The sequence below is a fragment of the Haemorhous mexicanus genome, chromosome 8, assembly GCF_027477595.1.
Source record: "Haemorhous mexicanus isolate bHaeMex1 chromosome 8, bHaeMex1.pri, whole genome shotgun sequence".
In the NCBI taxonomy this organism is placed as follows: Eukaryota; Metazoa; Chordata; class Aves; order Passeriformes; family Fringillidae; genus Haemorhous; species Haemorhous mexicanus.
Window position 1 is genome coordinate 18,480,099 of NC_082348.1, and position 15,216 is coordinate 18,495,314.

The window sequence follows — 15,216 nt, forward strand, 5'->3', positions numbered from 1 at the left end:
GAAATACAGTAAATAAGCAATTTCTTCTAAAATGCATTATATTAACCAGAGATACTTGTGTATTGACATGCATTAGTTGTGCTGTTGAAGCACAGCAGTCCTGATCTTGTACATGAATAAAAATAAAGAAATCCATCAAATAAATAACAGATAATTTTATAGGTGACATTCAGTTTAAAAGTATGCACTACTAGGACCTTTACTGTTAAGTGAGAGAGCTGTGAGTGTAAGTTACTGGATACTGAGTCACCAACAAGTGAAACACCTGGTATTGGCTCTAAGGAGGGAAGGATGCAAGCGTGCACTGAATTCTCATTCTCACTTTAGTAATACTTTTGCTTGTATGCTGCTCTTAACTGACATGAACACTGCAGTGCCCATGGTTCTGCTAGGAATGCAATGGTGTAAGGAAGGGTAAAAACAATGGGTAGGTGCTAAACCATGGAGAAAACTAGTGGAATCTCAGTAGAATACTATCTTTAAACTATTTTCATAGTTTTTTTTTTACCCAGTTGTTCTACTAGAATGAGATTCAAATAATTATTCAACATTTCTGCATAGTTCAGAGAGGAAATAGTGGCTCACGATAGCTCTTGCTAGCACATCTTGCACTGCAGTTACTGGCATGGTAACTCCTAGAGGAACAGACAAAGATATATTGAAATAATGTGCAACTTACTCTACATTCTTTGTCCAGTCTGGAGGGTTACTCATGGTCATAAATACGCAGTTGGTCAAAATAGTGCACATGATAAGCATGCTGAATAATGTAGGCACAGTTAAGGAAAACACAGTAGCTATTCACACAAGATCACATCAGTCATGGCTTAAGTACAGTAAAATGCTGCCACTTTCACCAAACTTTTAGGCTTTGTTTAACCTCCGTTTTTCACTTTAGTACATTAGACTTTAATATTGGTCTCGATTTGTTGACACTCTGATGTTGCTTTGCTGGTGTCCTGATGTTTTTTTTTCAGCTGGTCCTGAAAGGAGATGGCTCTCACACCCTGGGAGGTAACATGAGTTGAGCAGCTGCCAAAACCAAAATAACTCTCAGGAATATACAGTTTGCCTTAAGTACCTGGCATGACTGAATAAGTGTTAGTCTTTTATTTCTACAGGCTTGGTACTAAAGAACTGGCATATGCAAAGGAAAAAAAGTTTCCTCTATTTACCCAGAGTCAGAACTGAGCTGAGTCAGTACCCAGCACAGCCAGTCTGCTGAAAACACAGAATAAAACATAGAATATATTTTTAATTGCTAAAGTGAATGCATTCCATGTTTCCCTAACACCAGCTTAATGCTTCAATCAATGAAACAGAAATCCATAGAGAGCTCAGAGATTAACATGAATAGTTTTCTAGTATTACTTTTGGTCTCTCTCAAAACCCAGCAAAATCAGTGCATCTGTTTCTACTAATGCTGTAATTTGAAAATGCTTCAATAGCTGTGTCAATTGCTTGAAAATCACAGAAAACTAGTGAAGATTAGAATGAAATTAATTTTTATTTGATGTTCCAGCAAGGAACATTTAGGTACTCTGGGACTATGAAACCCAGACTAACAGCTCAGAGGGGCTGGTTCTAGGGAGATGGGACAATCCACTGGGGCTTCATGGCATTCAATGCAGTGTTCTTTGTTCACCAGATCCCTTCCTCTTCAGACAGCACAGTTCTTCCTTTTTTTGTGGCAATAACATCAATTCAAACGTTTGGAAATACTGAAGTAACCAAACTAGACAAAAACCTGGTTCAAAATGGCCACATGATGGCAGCAAAAAATAAGCACTGCTACACATTTATACCAAACGGTTAACTTATTTTTCCTCTAGTCATCTCTCTAAATTATGTATTCCTTAAAAGTCCTTGCATCACCATATCTGGCAAAGAAAATAGTTCAAACTAAAGGAAGCTCTTTACAGCTAAACTGGTATCTGAGAGCCCAGGATTTAATTTTTTTTTTAATCAAGTAGATAGCATATGATTGTTTGGGGTATATTTTTATATCATCAAGAAAAACAAAATGAAAAAAGAAAAATAGCACTACGATCTGAACTTCTCAGAAAATTGCTGCAATCCTTAAGATCTTTTCTTAGAGCAGCTGAAAATTAGAACTTTAGCATAACTTCTCAATAAACACTCAAATCCAAGGGAAGGAGGTGGCTGCCTGATTCCCACAGACAGATGTGTGCCCTTTGCCTCAATGGCTGATCCAGCAGTGGACATTTTGGTATATTTCAGTAAGTGCCTTAGCTAGTTTTGAAGATCATGTTGCCATACAAACTCTGTAGAGTAAAACTCGTTTGGTGCCTTGGAATAAATTATTAGAATGCCTTACAGTGTTTGTTTGTCATCACAATCCACAGACTGGTCTAAAGAGCCTGTTTTAGCTAAATTAGGAAATTCCTTTTGATATAGAGAATCCATTTTGAATCCAAGTTGGAGGTGTGTGGCTGCAGTTTCAGTTGTCTCATGAAAGAGTTAGAGAAGTGCAATGTGCTCTGAGGAGAGCTGAGGTTTTACCCCTGTGCAGTGTGTCGAGTGCTTACAGCTCAGTGCCATGGTACCACTCATCACAAGGGCACAGGCAGGTCCTTGCACATTGCTCACTCTTTACAAAACCTGGCACGTCTGGGAGCCAAAAGTGGCCAAAGTGCTGTTCACTCTGAAAGGGAGCAGATGCTCCCTAAGGGCTAAAATACTTAGAAATACAGACTGACCATTTCTCCTCTGGCAATCTCAAACTAACTGACACATTCAATGTCTGTGCATCTCTCCTGTCCTATCCCACATTTTGAGTGATCGATTTACAAGCTCAATATTCCCTTAATTTACTATTTTGTGTTCTATACAATTCAACTATACACATAGAGAAAAAAATCTGATCTATGATGACTCCTTCATGGAAATGTGCTGCCTTTTTCCCATACAGGCATGCAGAGGCACCACACAGCTTCAAGCTAATCTATTACAGGAGCAGCTGAAGTCTCTTCTTGACTGTGTGGATTGGTGGAAGATGAAACAATTGGGAAAAAACCAAATATTGCCAACTGGTTTCACAGATACTGTCTGGCAGTCAGGCCACACTGAGGAATACTGCAATTTAGGCTTCCAGAGCCTTGCACAGGAGCACTTACACATTTTCTCTAGAGCACCTCCCCAGTTCTTTCTAACAGAAATCTCTAACACTCTGCAGCTCCAACCACTGCCACCTCCCTTTTTTTGACTGCTCAACACTCTACTTATTCTCACCTTTTCATTCTTTCCTATTCAAAGCCTGGCCATCTCCCATCACTCTTGTGCTGCCTCCTCAGTTCCATGTTCTACCTTAAATCTAGTCAGGCAGGCACAAGGGAAGAGGGGAAAAAAAAAAAAAAGCAGACTACCAGGAGATGAGTCAGCAGAGAGAAAATGATGCTGTTACCAGTTTCTGTACTCAGTATTGCAATCGGTACTGGCAGCGAGAATAATTGCAGGGAAAGTCTGGGGGCACTGGAAAGAGACCCACTCTGTTTCTCTGCAGGGCAGCAATCTCTGCTCACGTGTCTGGGCTCATGTGATCAGAGCACCTGTACAGAGGCTCAGAGGATTTGGAGGACAGATATGTAAAAGTTTTCTAACCAATGTGCTAGTTTCATTGTGCTCAACACTTGTCTTTAATCACACTGAAAGTTAAAGGCACATTCTGCCTCATTACAAAGGCCAAAATGCCAAACACCTGACACAAAATGTGGAGGAAATAGAGTTTGTCTATAAAAATCAGAGGATTATTGAAAATAATTACCAATTTTACCCCTCATCTTTTTTTATGTAGGTAGCTAATCTTGTATAAATAGCTGAGACTGAACTGTAAAAAGGAACATATTTAATGGTCCTTAGTTAAAACACTTCAATATTTGCAGAGTTTGTACTATAATGAATAATATTTTTAAAAATAGAAAATTATAGAACCTGCACATCTATTCTTATGTTTTAAATTAAATAAAACCAATCCTATGTCTATATCAAAGATAAAAATAGCTCCTGCAATAGTTAGCTGGTTGTAAGAAGAAATCAGACCATATACTGAAAGAAAACCTCTTCCTATGATAGAGTTAAATTACATGATCAGTTCATAGATGGAAAGAAAAATACTGAAATTACATATTGTCTTTTGGAATTTCCTTTGTTCTTCCTGTCATCAAGATCAGCTGGATACTCTTTGAAGACAATTAGCAGAAACTTAAAACCAAGACCAAACTCAGCAACCAATATGCCAGTGAAAAGCACTGCCCACTGCTCAGCCAGATGCAATGTTGGAAGGTATTGCAAACCAGTGTCATGTGAAGGAATGAGCATTCATTGGAGGCTGCAATCTGACAGAATTTGGCTGTGTTTTCTCACCATCACCACCACTGTGTCTGTAGGTCTCTGTCAACTCCCTTAGCTACTGTCCCCAAATGCTCCCTAACTCCTCTCCAGCCTGACACCTTCCCCTTCTCTCAAGCTGCTTTACCTTCCCAGAGCTCAGAGAAAAGGGTGTTCTGAGCCATCAGCCTTGTTTCTTACTTTTTCCAAAGACTTAGAAAATTCTGCCAGCAGTCTCTCCTAATAAGGCTTCTGCCTTTCACTACTTGTTCAACATTAAAAGTCATCCTGTCACACTGAAATTTTCATTTGGTAACTGCATTTCTCAGTCCTGAGGTTCTGCAAAAAAAACCAACTGCACCAAAACATCTCCCACTAGAAATTCCCATCAACCTGTCAGGACCACCAGGCAGCACTAAAGCTTTACCTTGTGCACCATCCCATCAGTTATGGTCCCCCAGTCTGTCCACCATCTGCAAGTGCAGAAATGCTTGGGAAATGCAAGAAATGCTGCCTGTGCTTTCTGGCAATGTATTAAATTGGGCAGAGGCTTATGGTGCAGCTGGGAGGGTTTGGGAATGTGAAAACCAGCCTGCACAAGGCAGGCTTCAGGCACACTGCTGCAGCAGACCCTGAGGATAGCCCCAGAAGGACCCTGGAGCTTTCTTTATGATGAAATCATTATCTGTTTTTGTAATTTCATTTTGAACAACCACTGAAAAAGGATATGAATGTACCAAAATTTTAATAGCTATTTTTCTAAGAGGGTTGAAGGGTGTTAAAATGTACAGGGCAGAGGTGGCACTGAATCGGAAGATTGCCTTCCCTTTATTCAATACTATAAAGGTCTGGAAAAGAGAAAGAAAAGACATTTTATCAGAGTTTATTCACTGTAGATTCTCATTTAAAAAGTGTTACAAGTAAGCAATCACCAAAATTGTAACTTTTTGAGCACTCAATACAAAAAAACCATGAATCATTTTTCAGATAAAGATTATTTCCAGTACTTACCTGATGACTCTAACATATGAAAATGCAATAAATTCAATTCATTAATGTTTTTATTTTACTTCATTAAACAAACTCAGTAAAGAAATATTCCTTTTCATGTGTTTCTTGTAAATAAAGATGCATAAATTATTAACTAAAATTGTAATTTTATTTATCTTTTCCCCCAGAAAACTCTCACTGCTTGAAACAGAACAAGCAGGGTGTGGTGGTGCATTCCACCCTACTTGTGGGCTTTATTTCGTCTTACTAACTAGGAATCCTTCTGGAAACTGATTTATTAGGCTATCCACTTGTTTAATTTTTGGGGCTTTGTGCTAAGGAGAGAGGGAAATAGCAGTAACACATCCAGCCATATTTAGGTAGGTCTCTGGGTACTGGAAATCTGAATATACCTCACTGGAGGAGAGCAAGAGATGATCCCAAATGATCCTCTTGCACAATTGTGGTTTTCAGCTGTGAAAATTTCCCAGAAAACACATTCTTTTAAAAATGAGCTTTTAATATCTATGGAGCTAATCAAACTTAGAGGAATTTGCAGGCATTCAAGCCTTATTTCAGAGGATTGTAGAAGACTCTGTAGGTTAAATGTCTCAAAGAAATCCATGAGCCAAAGATAAGCAGCATTAGAGCAAACTCTGCAAACACTGCTTCTCTTCCACTGCAGGATATCATAGCTGCTCCTGCCCCAACACTACAGCACACAAAATGTGGGCTGTCAGGTTCTTTTGTGTCACTAAGGTGCTCTTCAACTGCAAGATCAATCAGAAGAGAATCAAAAACAGTGCAGAGGAAGGAAGATTCAGTAACTCAGAAGAAATCTGCATCCAGTGAAAGGGACAATGCAAGAATAATAACCTAAATTCAAACTAAATTAAAGGAAAATTTCCTAAATAGCTCTTTTTCTTGTTTGTTTTTTCCATTGTCAGAGTTATATATTTTGCACATAAGCTATGAGAAAGCCTCCCTGATTTTTTTAAGATGCTGATGAAATGAGCTGTAAGCTAGAGTTCCAGTGGAAGTGTAGACAAGGGTATGTTGGTTTCCTCTGGTGTCCATGACATCAAGTATTGCTTCAAGACTGTAAGCAGTGAACTCCATGACTATTTCCAGGAAGGCTGGCAGACAGGGCAAATATGCCAAGGAGGTTCAAGGAAGACAATGCTTCATTCTGCTGAGATTTGGAAAGTTTAGAATGTATGGACTGTGAAGTACAGATACAAATGTCTAGGAGCACACAGGAAGTGGAGAGAGGTGTGGAGATGGGGCTTTACTGAAGGCAGAGGAGAAGCAAGGATTAAACTGTGAGCCAAAGCTGCTCCAGTCCCAGTGGCTTCTTTCCTGAGCTGTCCCCCCATGACAGCTCTACACAGAACACCTTCTCCTACAAACCAACCCCCCTAGGAGTAAGGGACACTTCCAGGCAGACTTTACACTGTCTTGAGTACAAACTCAAGATGTGTAGGAATGTGTAAGATATGTATATGATTTCCCACTTCTGCACAGAAATGGAGAAACTGCATGTGAAGCTGAGGACAGCCTGAGCTAATGTTTCCAAACTACACATCCAGTCTGGGCTTACAGGTGACAGCCTGCAGGTGACCTGGCCTTACATGAAGCTTTCATTTCAACTACTGAAGCAACCAACCAGATGAATGACTTTTTGGCACAATGTTTTAAAGCCTCACACCCCCGGGGGAAGGTGAATTTCCTCTGCCAGGTCTGTCCCCAGCCCCCAGGACTCACATCTCAGACGCCTCCAACTCATGCTCTTTTTTGTAGTTATGAGGTAGTTGACAAAATGCATTAAAAATCACACTTCCTACTAACTCTGTATTTAAGACTACTGCACCTTCATTTAGTCAACCTACATTTTTTTAAAAATCTTTGAACACGAGCATATTAAACATACATCTATTTTCTATCATGCCTTATGGAAAATAACAGCAGGCTGGCACAGTTCCAGTCTGAGTTGGAAGCTGCTGCTATTTTAGCTGTTCTACTTTCTGCTGCCCTGCATAAGCAGAACCAACAAGACATAAATTCCCTACCTCAGTTTTAATTTTTCACTCAAAGCATCTTTGTGACTTGGGCTTTCAGAATGACTTTGTTGGTCCTCCAACTTCTAGCCTTAAATATGAATTAAAACTGTACTTTATTTCTGAGGGAGGATTTTCATTAAAAAGTAGAGGTAAGAGCTGATATGCCCTGTGTAAGCTCCCTGCTATGCCTGCTCAATCTCACTCCACGCTCAACCCAGATGCAAGCCAATGTGTAGGCAGTGTGGATGAACATGAAGGATTGTACCCAAAGCTGTCAGGACAAAGTAGACATACACTAAGAAAAGCTAGATAAATTCTAAATAAATTGTAACATGAATGCTTTTCTATGAAGGATTATGTATAGATTTCAGGCCTTATGTTTTATTCATTTTTAACAAGGCACAAAACTGACTCACACTCAAAGTGAGTGCAAATATAAATTCAGAGTTCCCTGAAAGGAAGTCCCTGATTTGCTGCTTTTGCTTCTGTAACCTAAAACCCAATCCATCTTCTGCCATATTGAAATAGAGCCAGAAACTGAATTCTTAGCATGGCAAAAGAGGAGGAGGAGGAGTGTTTTGAGAAGATGTAGCTAAGAGAGAAGAGTCAACACTGAATAAAGATAAGGTCTCTGAGGACCTCTTGGGATAAGGAGTTCCCAAAACCTTATTTCTCCTCTCCTTCCTCCTAGTTAGCTTTAAATGTAGTTTCTGGAGGGCTACATTTAGTGCACTTTGTGCTACCCCACTGCATTTCCACCTTCTGAAAGACAGGAGCAGATACAACATTGAGCTGGGTCCTCAGCATCTCTGGATCAGCTCCTGCAGCAGCTAGAACAGGACACTCATGGCATAGGAGAAGTTTCCATTGCTTGGGTTTGTAGTTCTCTTTTGAAACAATGTTTTCTAGCAAGTCCTTTTTTGCTTTGCTAGAACTTTCCACTTAAAAACTATTGCACAACGATGAAAACATCCAAAATCACTAGTGCATTCACCTTCACTGGTGTAATAAATTGAAGCAATTTTACAGAATCTTTTTGGCTTTTCTGCCACCCAAGACACATCTGGGAAACCCAGGAGTTGGTGATTTGATCAGATTAGGGACTGGCATGAAATGCCAGGAGAAAAGGAGGCATCTTTGCTGACAGACACCATTCAGCTCCTTCTGGCAAGAGGCAGGGCATGGAGTGGAAATAAACAATGTTATATCTCTATCATAGCAGGAGGAAAGTGAAGTTTTGCCCACTTTAGTTCCACCTATGCTCTCCCTCCTCTTGAAGGCAGCAGCCTAGGTTCAGAGGAAAAGAGCCAGCACCTAAAGTGTGAAACCAAGAGGACCAGACTTTGATTCATGCCCGCAGGTCAGGATCTTAGGGGATCCCAGCTGCTCTGTTCTCTGCAGACATTGAAGTGAACATTGCTGATCCTCTGTGATGGCAGCCTGAGCACGAGCAGGCAGGCACTATTGTACTGGGAACACACTGCTTTGCACTCATACAGGAGCAGAACACAACATGAGTGAACTTCTTGTTCACTTTTAATCAATTTTGGATTTAAAAAAAAAAAAAAGAGGGAAAAAAGACCAGTGCAACCCTTCAGGATGGTAAATCTCACAGTTCTAAAGACCAGCTTTATTGGCCACCACAGTCAGCAGCATTTCAGTATGATGAAGTCATAAGTATAGGAGAACATTATTCTATTCTTTTACAATAAAATAATTATGTTTCAAGGGTACAGTTGCTGGCTTTCAGGCTACCTGTGATACAGTGCAAATCAAAAACACTATCAAGTGTGTAAACCTGCTATAATGGGCTGTACTACTGTCAAACAGCAGTTATCAATATTTTCCTTTTCCTTTCAAATTCAGATTAGCATTGAGTATGGATATGACCTCTTTTATGGTAGGTTTGGCAGAGAAACACACTTACAAAACCATAAAACTATTATACCCATTTGATTTTTCTTCTCTTAAAAGATTTTTTATTTTAACTTTTCATCTCAAGTCTACCTCAGGCTCAAATTAGGGCTCTCAAACCAGCTCAGAATATGTATTTATTTCTGTCTTATTCTCTATTAAACTGGATCAAATCATGGCACGCACAAACCTTTCGCTTAGAAAAAGCAGTGCCAAGGATGGAAATAAAACACTCTAGGTGACATTAAAACATTCACTGAGTGAAAAATACAGTGAGCTTGATCAATCTTGGTATATAGGAAAAAAAAAAGGCAAGAGATATGCAGTATTTGCATATAAGGCAAATGATGGATGACTTCATTAATGACCCAGGCTTGTAATAAAAATATTCCTAAAATTCCTATACAGCTTTTCCAAATAAACATAGAGACCAGTGCTGTGAGCAACCGTTTGTGTTCCCTATTTGAAAGTTTGGAAGCCAAATTTTCAGGCAGTTTCTGTCAATAAATCAGCTATAGTTTATGCAGAGATCTTAACAGAGCTCTGAAAAAACCAGTGGCATTGGTTAATCCTCTACACTTGCCCTAACCCTTTGTGCAAATAAGCATTTTCCTTTATTCTGGTGTTCTTCATTAGATCCATTTCAGATAGATGCTTCACCATGGAGAAACACAACATCTCTAATGACTGTGCAGCAGTTGTCACACTGTCACTTTGGAGAGGGTGTGCTGATGAACTTCTTGGCTTACCAAGATGGAATTCAGAGAGGGGTAAAGAAGAAGCTGAAATGTTAAACATTACAGAGATAAATACATTGAGCTCTCCTATGCATCTTCCTAGAGATGTTTACTCCTGCTACAAGCTTTTCTCAAATTATTTCTCCTACTGAGACTTGCAAGAGCATCAACTGCTGCCAATAGTTTTAAAGTACAGGTGAAACAAGACATAAGTATTTCCAGAATTCACATAGAGCTAGATAATAAAATTTAGAAATTAGATATTTTAAAGTAAAATTACAGGTGAAAAATTGAAATAGGTGTTGATTTTCTGTTATGAACATTTGTTTTTCTCTTACTGAAAGAAGAAAAAACAGAGAGAATTTGAGAAATTTTTGCCTTGTCTTAGTCTGACAGGGCTGTTTCTATTTCCATCCTGTAGAAGACTAAAGCACGTGCATAGAGACAATATGTGGACTTCAGCAGACAGAGGAGAATCCCAGGGTGGGTGTGTTTGGACCATATAAATTTAGTGTGCAAATAAAAAGATTCTTCCTTTCAAATAGTACAGAAACCTGACTGAATATGCTCAGCTGGTTTCTCTCCATTTCTTGCAATTCTATCACCAGAGCTGGCTGATTTAGTAAGGTTTTGTGAAAAGGGACTGAAGGGACTGAAAGGGTCTTCCCAAGGGTTTGAGAGGCATATCTATCATAGGTCATACCTATCATGTATCTGTTTTCACTTCTTTTTCTGGAAGACAGACTGATTTGGCTTTAAAGGTCCAGGATGAGCTATGGGCAGGTAGGGATAAAATTACATGGAATACTGTATCATAAACAGACACAATTAGTCCAGAAATCCACAAGGCCTGCTTTTATAGAAACACATCTTTTATCTTTGTAAAAGTAGAACTGTGATTTGAAGATAAATCTTCATATGCTGTGAATGGCAGATAAAGGCTCTTTCAGAGGCACCAGATAATAGAGATAAAAAAATTGCTCTTTCACACAGTATTTTCTCTCTTGTCAAAATAGGACTCATAAATGACATGCAATTTAGCAAGCTGAGACACTCAGAACACAGTTTGTGAAAGTCAAAATAACACCTATAATAATATTGACAGTTTTTACAATCAGAGAATGCAGTAATTAAATATCACCCAATCTAGCTACAGCTATATGGCATGAACTTTTTCTGCTGCTTATAGGCTGTGCAACAGGAGCATTCTGAAAGGATTCCAGGCCTGTTTCCAGGATTCCCAAGGCCAGTTTCACTAAAACTTTAAAATCAGTTTTTATGCTCTTTTTGTTACATTCGGTGCTTATCTGTTTGTTTTCCTATTGATTCCATAAACTTCCTAAGCATTTGCTATCAAAGCAGATTGCTGTGAACAAAATGTTCTATGCATCAGTTCATGCTGTCAGTTTTAAATCTGGAGAACCTTAGAGAATTTTGGTGTACTCAACATGAATGTATGTTCATTTTTAAGAAGTTCACAAAGTATATATGTATTGCATATCCACGTGTTTGTATAGGTATTACATATTGCTTGGAATCAAAGATCACATATTATGCTTCAGCTTTGATATAAGTGGTCCTTTGATATAAAGTCAGTTATACCAAGGAAGTAAATTTTGAGGTAAACTAAAAGAAAAGGGTGAAAAGCTAGTAACCATCAAGGCAAATGGCTGAAAATCACCATGCTGAAGTACCAAGCTCTATGATCCACTCCAAGAAAACAAAACGAGCTTGATAACGCACTGCAAACACTGGCTCATGAACAGGATTGATATTAGACTCACTTTTTTATTGATGTAATATGGGTCCATGTCTTCCAAGGGCTCAGACACCATTCCTGGAGGTATGTCACCATATATAAAGGGGAGTGTTTTTCCTGCCTCCAAGTCACTGTTTGGTTTTGGCCCATTTTCATCATCGTCTTTGCGATCTTGTTTAGGGTTCTTGGCTTTTTCTGCAGCAATGCGTTGTTCAATAGCTGCAAGAGACTCTCTAGTGAAGTATTGGAAGCTGTCTGGTCCTGGTGGTACAAGCACTGACTGCTCCATCTTTTCATCCTGCACATTTTAATTACCATTTATTCTTCTGCATAGGAAAATGCTAAAAGAAAGCAGAAAATAAAATTCAAATAAACATGCTGAAATCACCAAGTAAGAATGTTGTAGCAGTTATTTTCAAGTGCAATTGTTTTTCTATATTGAATTGTTAAAAGACACAATTTGAAAATTATGTAAAGAAAGACAAAGTAAGCAGTTTAGGCATCAATAAGAAGCACTTGTGTTGTTCTTACACTGGTTATTGAAATTGTAAAAATTTCTCAGCTTCAGGAGCATGCTAGTCTTTTACTCCAAATAAAGAAAAGTATGATAGTTAAGAATAATCAAATGCATTCTTTCCTCACAACTCTAGTTATATTATGATCACACTCTTCCAGAATCAATCAGGATCACATTGGTAGCTATAAATAGAACAGTTCAACAGAGCTAACACAGAAAATTTCACTGAGATCAGCAAAAGTATCAGAAAACAAGCACTGCAAAACCAGAACTTCCATTTTAAAAAAATCAAGTCTGGATATTATGAAGTATTAAAGTAATGATTCCAAATAAATTTTTGTATGGGTGGGAAATTATTTTAGATAAGAAGAGCAATTACTGAGTATTATTTCAGTTTAGCTGTTACTGTGACTGGTTCTTTATAAAATAGCTGTAACTGGAAAATTCTGGAAGTATTTTAGTATACATGTTTATTTATACATTGCAATTGCAAAATAAAACCTGTTGGGAAATAAAAAAAAAAAAAAAGAAAAAAGGAATTCTTGTTAAGACTACAGATCTCTCATCTTCCATGCTGCTGAATAAATTTCTGATGACACCAGACATACAAATGAGATGCATATTTGGGCTCTCAGTGGTGTAGACAGTCCTCAGCTCCCTATTTCATGGCTCTGTTTACATCTGTGAATTGCCACTTTGGTCACTTACCTATGGAAGTTATAAACTCACTATTTGTACACCCTGACACTGTTTCTTCATGTTCAACCACACCTTGTGGGTACTGGGAAAGAACGAGAACAGACTATCAGCCACATCACTGAATTTTCTGATCTCAAACTGATCCCCATGAGGGGCACCACGATTTGGAAGAAGATCTTGCACTGTTCTCCCAATGTTATGGGAGACACAGCTGTCGGTGGATACCACCTGCTCCGTGAGAGACAATCAAGCCCTCTTCTCTGCTCAGCTTTCTTGGCAAAAGAAGGGACTAAGACCTCTCCCTCTCCCTATGTCTGCCTTTCCCTCTCCTCCTCGTGAGGCCCAGGAGGGTCCTTTCCCCTTTCCCCTTTGCCCTGGCCCCTGGGTTCCCGGCCCAAGGCAGCGCTCCCAGCCGCGCCCGGCGCTCCCTGCCCGCGGCCGGCGCGGGCGCCCCAAGCCCGAAGGGGCGGCGGGAGGAGGCGCTGGGCAGCGGCAAGGGCGATCTCGTGTGCTGCGAGGGAACGGGCAGCCAGTGAGCAGTCAGCAAAGGTGAGACCTGAAAGCACAGGGTGCTGTGTCAGGATCGCCTTTTAGCTCGCTGAATGTCCCCACCTGGCATGCAGGACAAGGATTACCTCAGGGTTTGCTTGCAGGTGCACAGAAACAAAATGCTTCACTGCCATTAGTTATGTTGCAAAAACATTTGATTCAGCTACCGTGTTTATAGATCAAGTTTAAAATCAGCAAATGCTGCGGTCTTGTCTAATAATATGTGTATTTCTTTATATAGAAAGGAACTCCACGTTATTTTTATATAATTAATCCTAGAATGTTCTCTGGTCTGTCAAATGTGCATGGAGCCAGATAGCTACACCTTTAGATGTAACTAAATCTAAGTAGGCTGTACTTAACAACATCTTTCAGGAGGCTTTATGAAGATTACCTTCTTTTTATCCTCTACTTAACAGATTAGAGGATGATATTCCAGATACGTTTTCCCCTTCTTCATACATTTCAATGATTATAAGTCTTCAGAATTGCAGAGAGATCTTCTATAAATTTAAAAGTCAATACTAAACACATACAGAATTTACTACAGTCTTAATCCCAAATCACTTTCTTTGCTCATATGGCAGTGCTTAACTACTAGGTTTGTATTCCCTTTACTATAGTAAATTGATTTATTCTCACTTATATATGATGGGGATGGATAAAAATTGATACCAGACCAATTAATCTACTGCTATCCTTCTGATTTCCACCAAGCGATTTATTAAATATTAATTGAATAAGTACATATTGCTTACATTATTCAAGTGGGCTTCTTTTTTTTTTTTTCTTTAGCATAGCACTAGTAATTCAACATAGGAAAATAAAAAAGAATACCCAAAATATTAATTTCTTACCAAGTTCTTTCCTAATCTCTTATAAGGAATGAGGGTTTTTTCCTTCTACATTTCCATGTCTGTTTGAGCAACGTGAAACATTTCAAATTTTGGAAAAAAAAGTACTCAGAACATTTGATAATAGAATCATTGAATCAATAGAATCATTGTTTCTTCTGATATTTCCCAGGCAAAATATATTCACATCCACTTTGCAGTATAGAATTGTTGTAAGCCAGGGAACTGCAGAGCACACCCAGCGTGCAGGGGTGGGACCAGCTGCAGACCACAAGCAGAATAAGTCAGAAGCTGTTCAGCTGCATGTGTGTGACTGCACAAAGCACAGTGATCTGCCCACGTGTACCCAGTGTGAGGCAGCCAGAACTGCCCTGGATTAGCTCAGCACACCCAGGCCAGCTGGGTGACACACACCATCACTGCCCTCCTGGCTGGGAGCTACTGTGCACATCAAGTCATTTTAGATCTATGCATTCTTTGAGAATAAGCTATCAAACACCCATAGAGCATCTGTGTACCTTCACAGTCTCAAATGTCATCTTAATACCTTTTCTAGGCAAAGTAAAGGGACATATTGGAAACAGATGAAGAGATGGTGCCTTGTCAAACAATGATTTCAAATCAGTTACACACTGCTTCTTGAAAAAGTCAATTAAAAAATACATAACTCTCTGAAATAGAGACAAGCTTGAACAAGATTATTTCCTAACCTGCTATCATCTAGTACTGTCAGTTTGCATATCCTTCATACCTTCACAACAAGAGATTCTGGAGCATTTGGTCAGGAGGA

At 39.2% G+C, this 15,216-nt stretch overlaps 1 protein-coding gene across 16 annotated transcripts in view; it reads right to left on the bottom strand.

Annotated features, from left to right (window-relative positions):
* LOC132330539 (sodium channel protein type 1 subunit alpha) overlaps positions 1-12,140 on the bottom strand; it is a 63,296-nt gene extending 51,156 nt beyond the window's left edge. For 15 of the 16 annotated variants that reach the window (XM_059853025.1, XM_059853022.1, XM_059853018.1 and 12 more), the window contains exons 1-3: positions 11,833-12,140; positions 5,077-5,195; positions 680-769 (exon numbers count right to left, since the gene is read on the bottom strand). In XM_059853025.1, the coding sequence (XP_059709008.1) occupies positions 680-769; positions 5,077-5,195; positions 11,833-12,096 (473 nt within the window). In that variant the 5' untranslated portion in view covers positions 12,097-12,140. Of the gene's footprint in view, positions 1-679; positions 774-5,074; positions 5,196-11,832 lie in introns of all 16 variants that reach the window. The other variant, XM_059853024.1, reaches the window with a different exon arrangement.
* Positions 12,141-15,216: the final 3,076 nt, after the last annotated feature.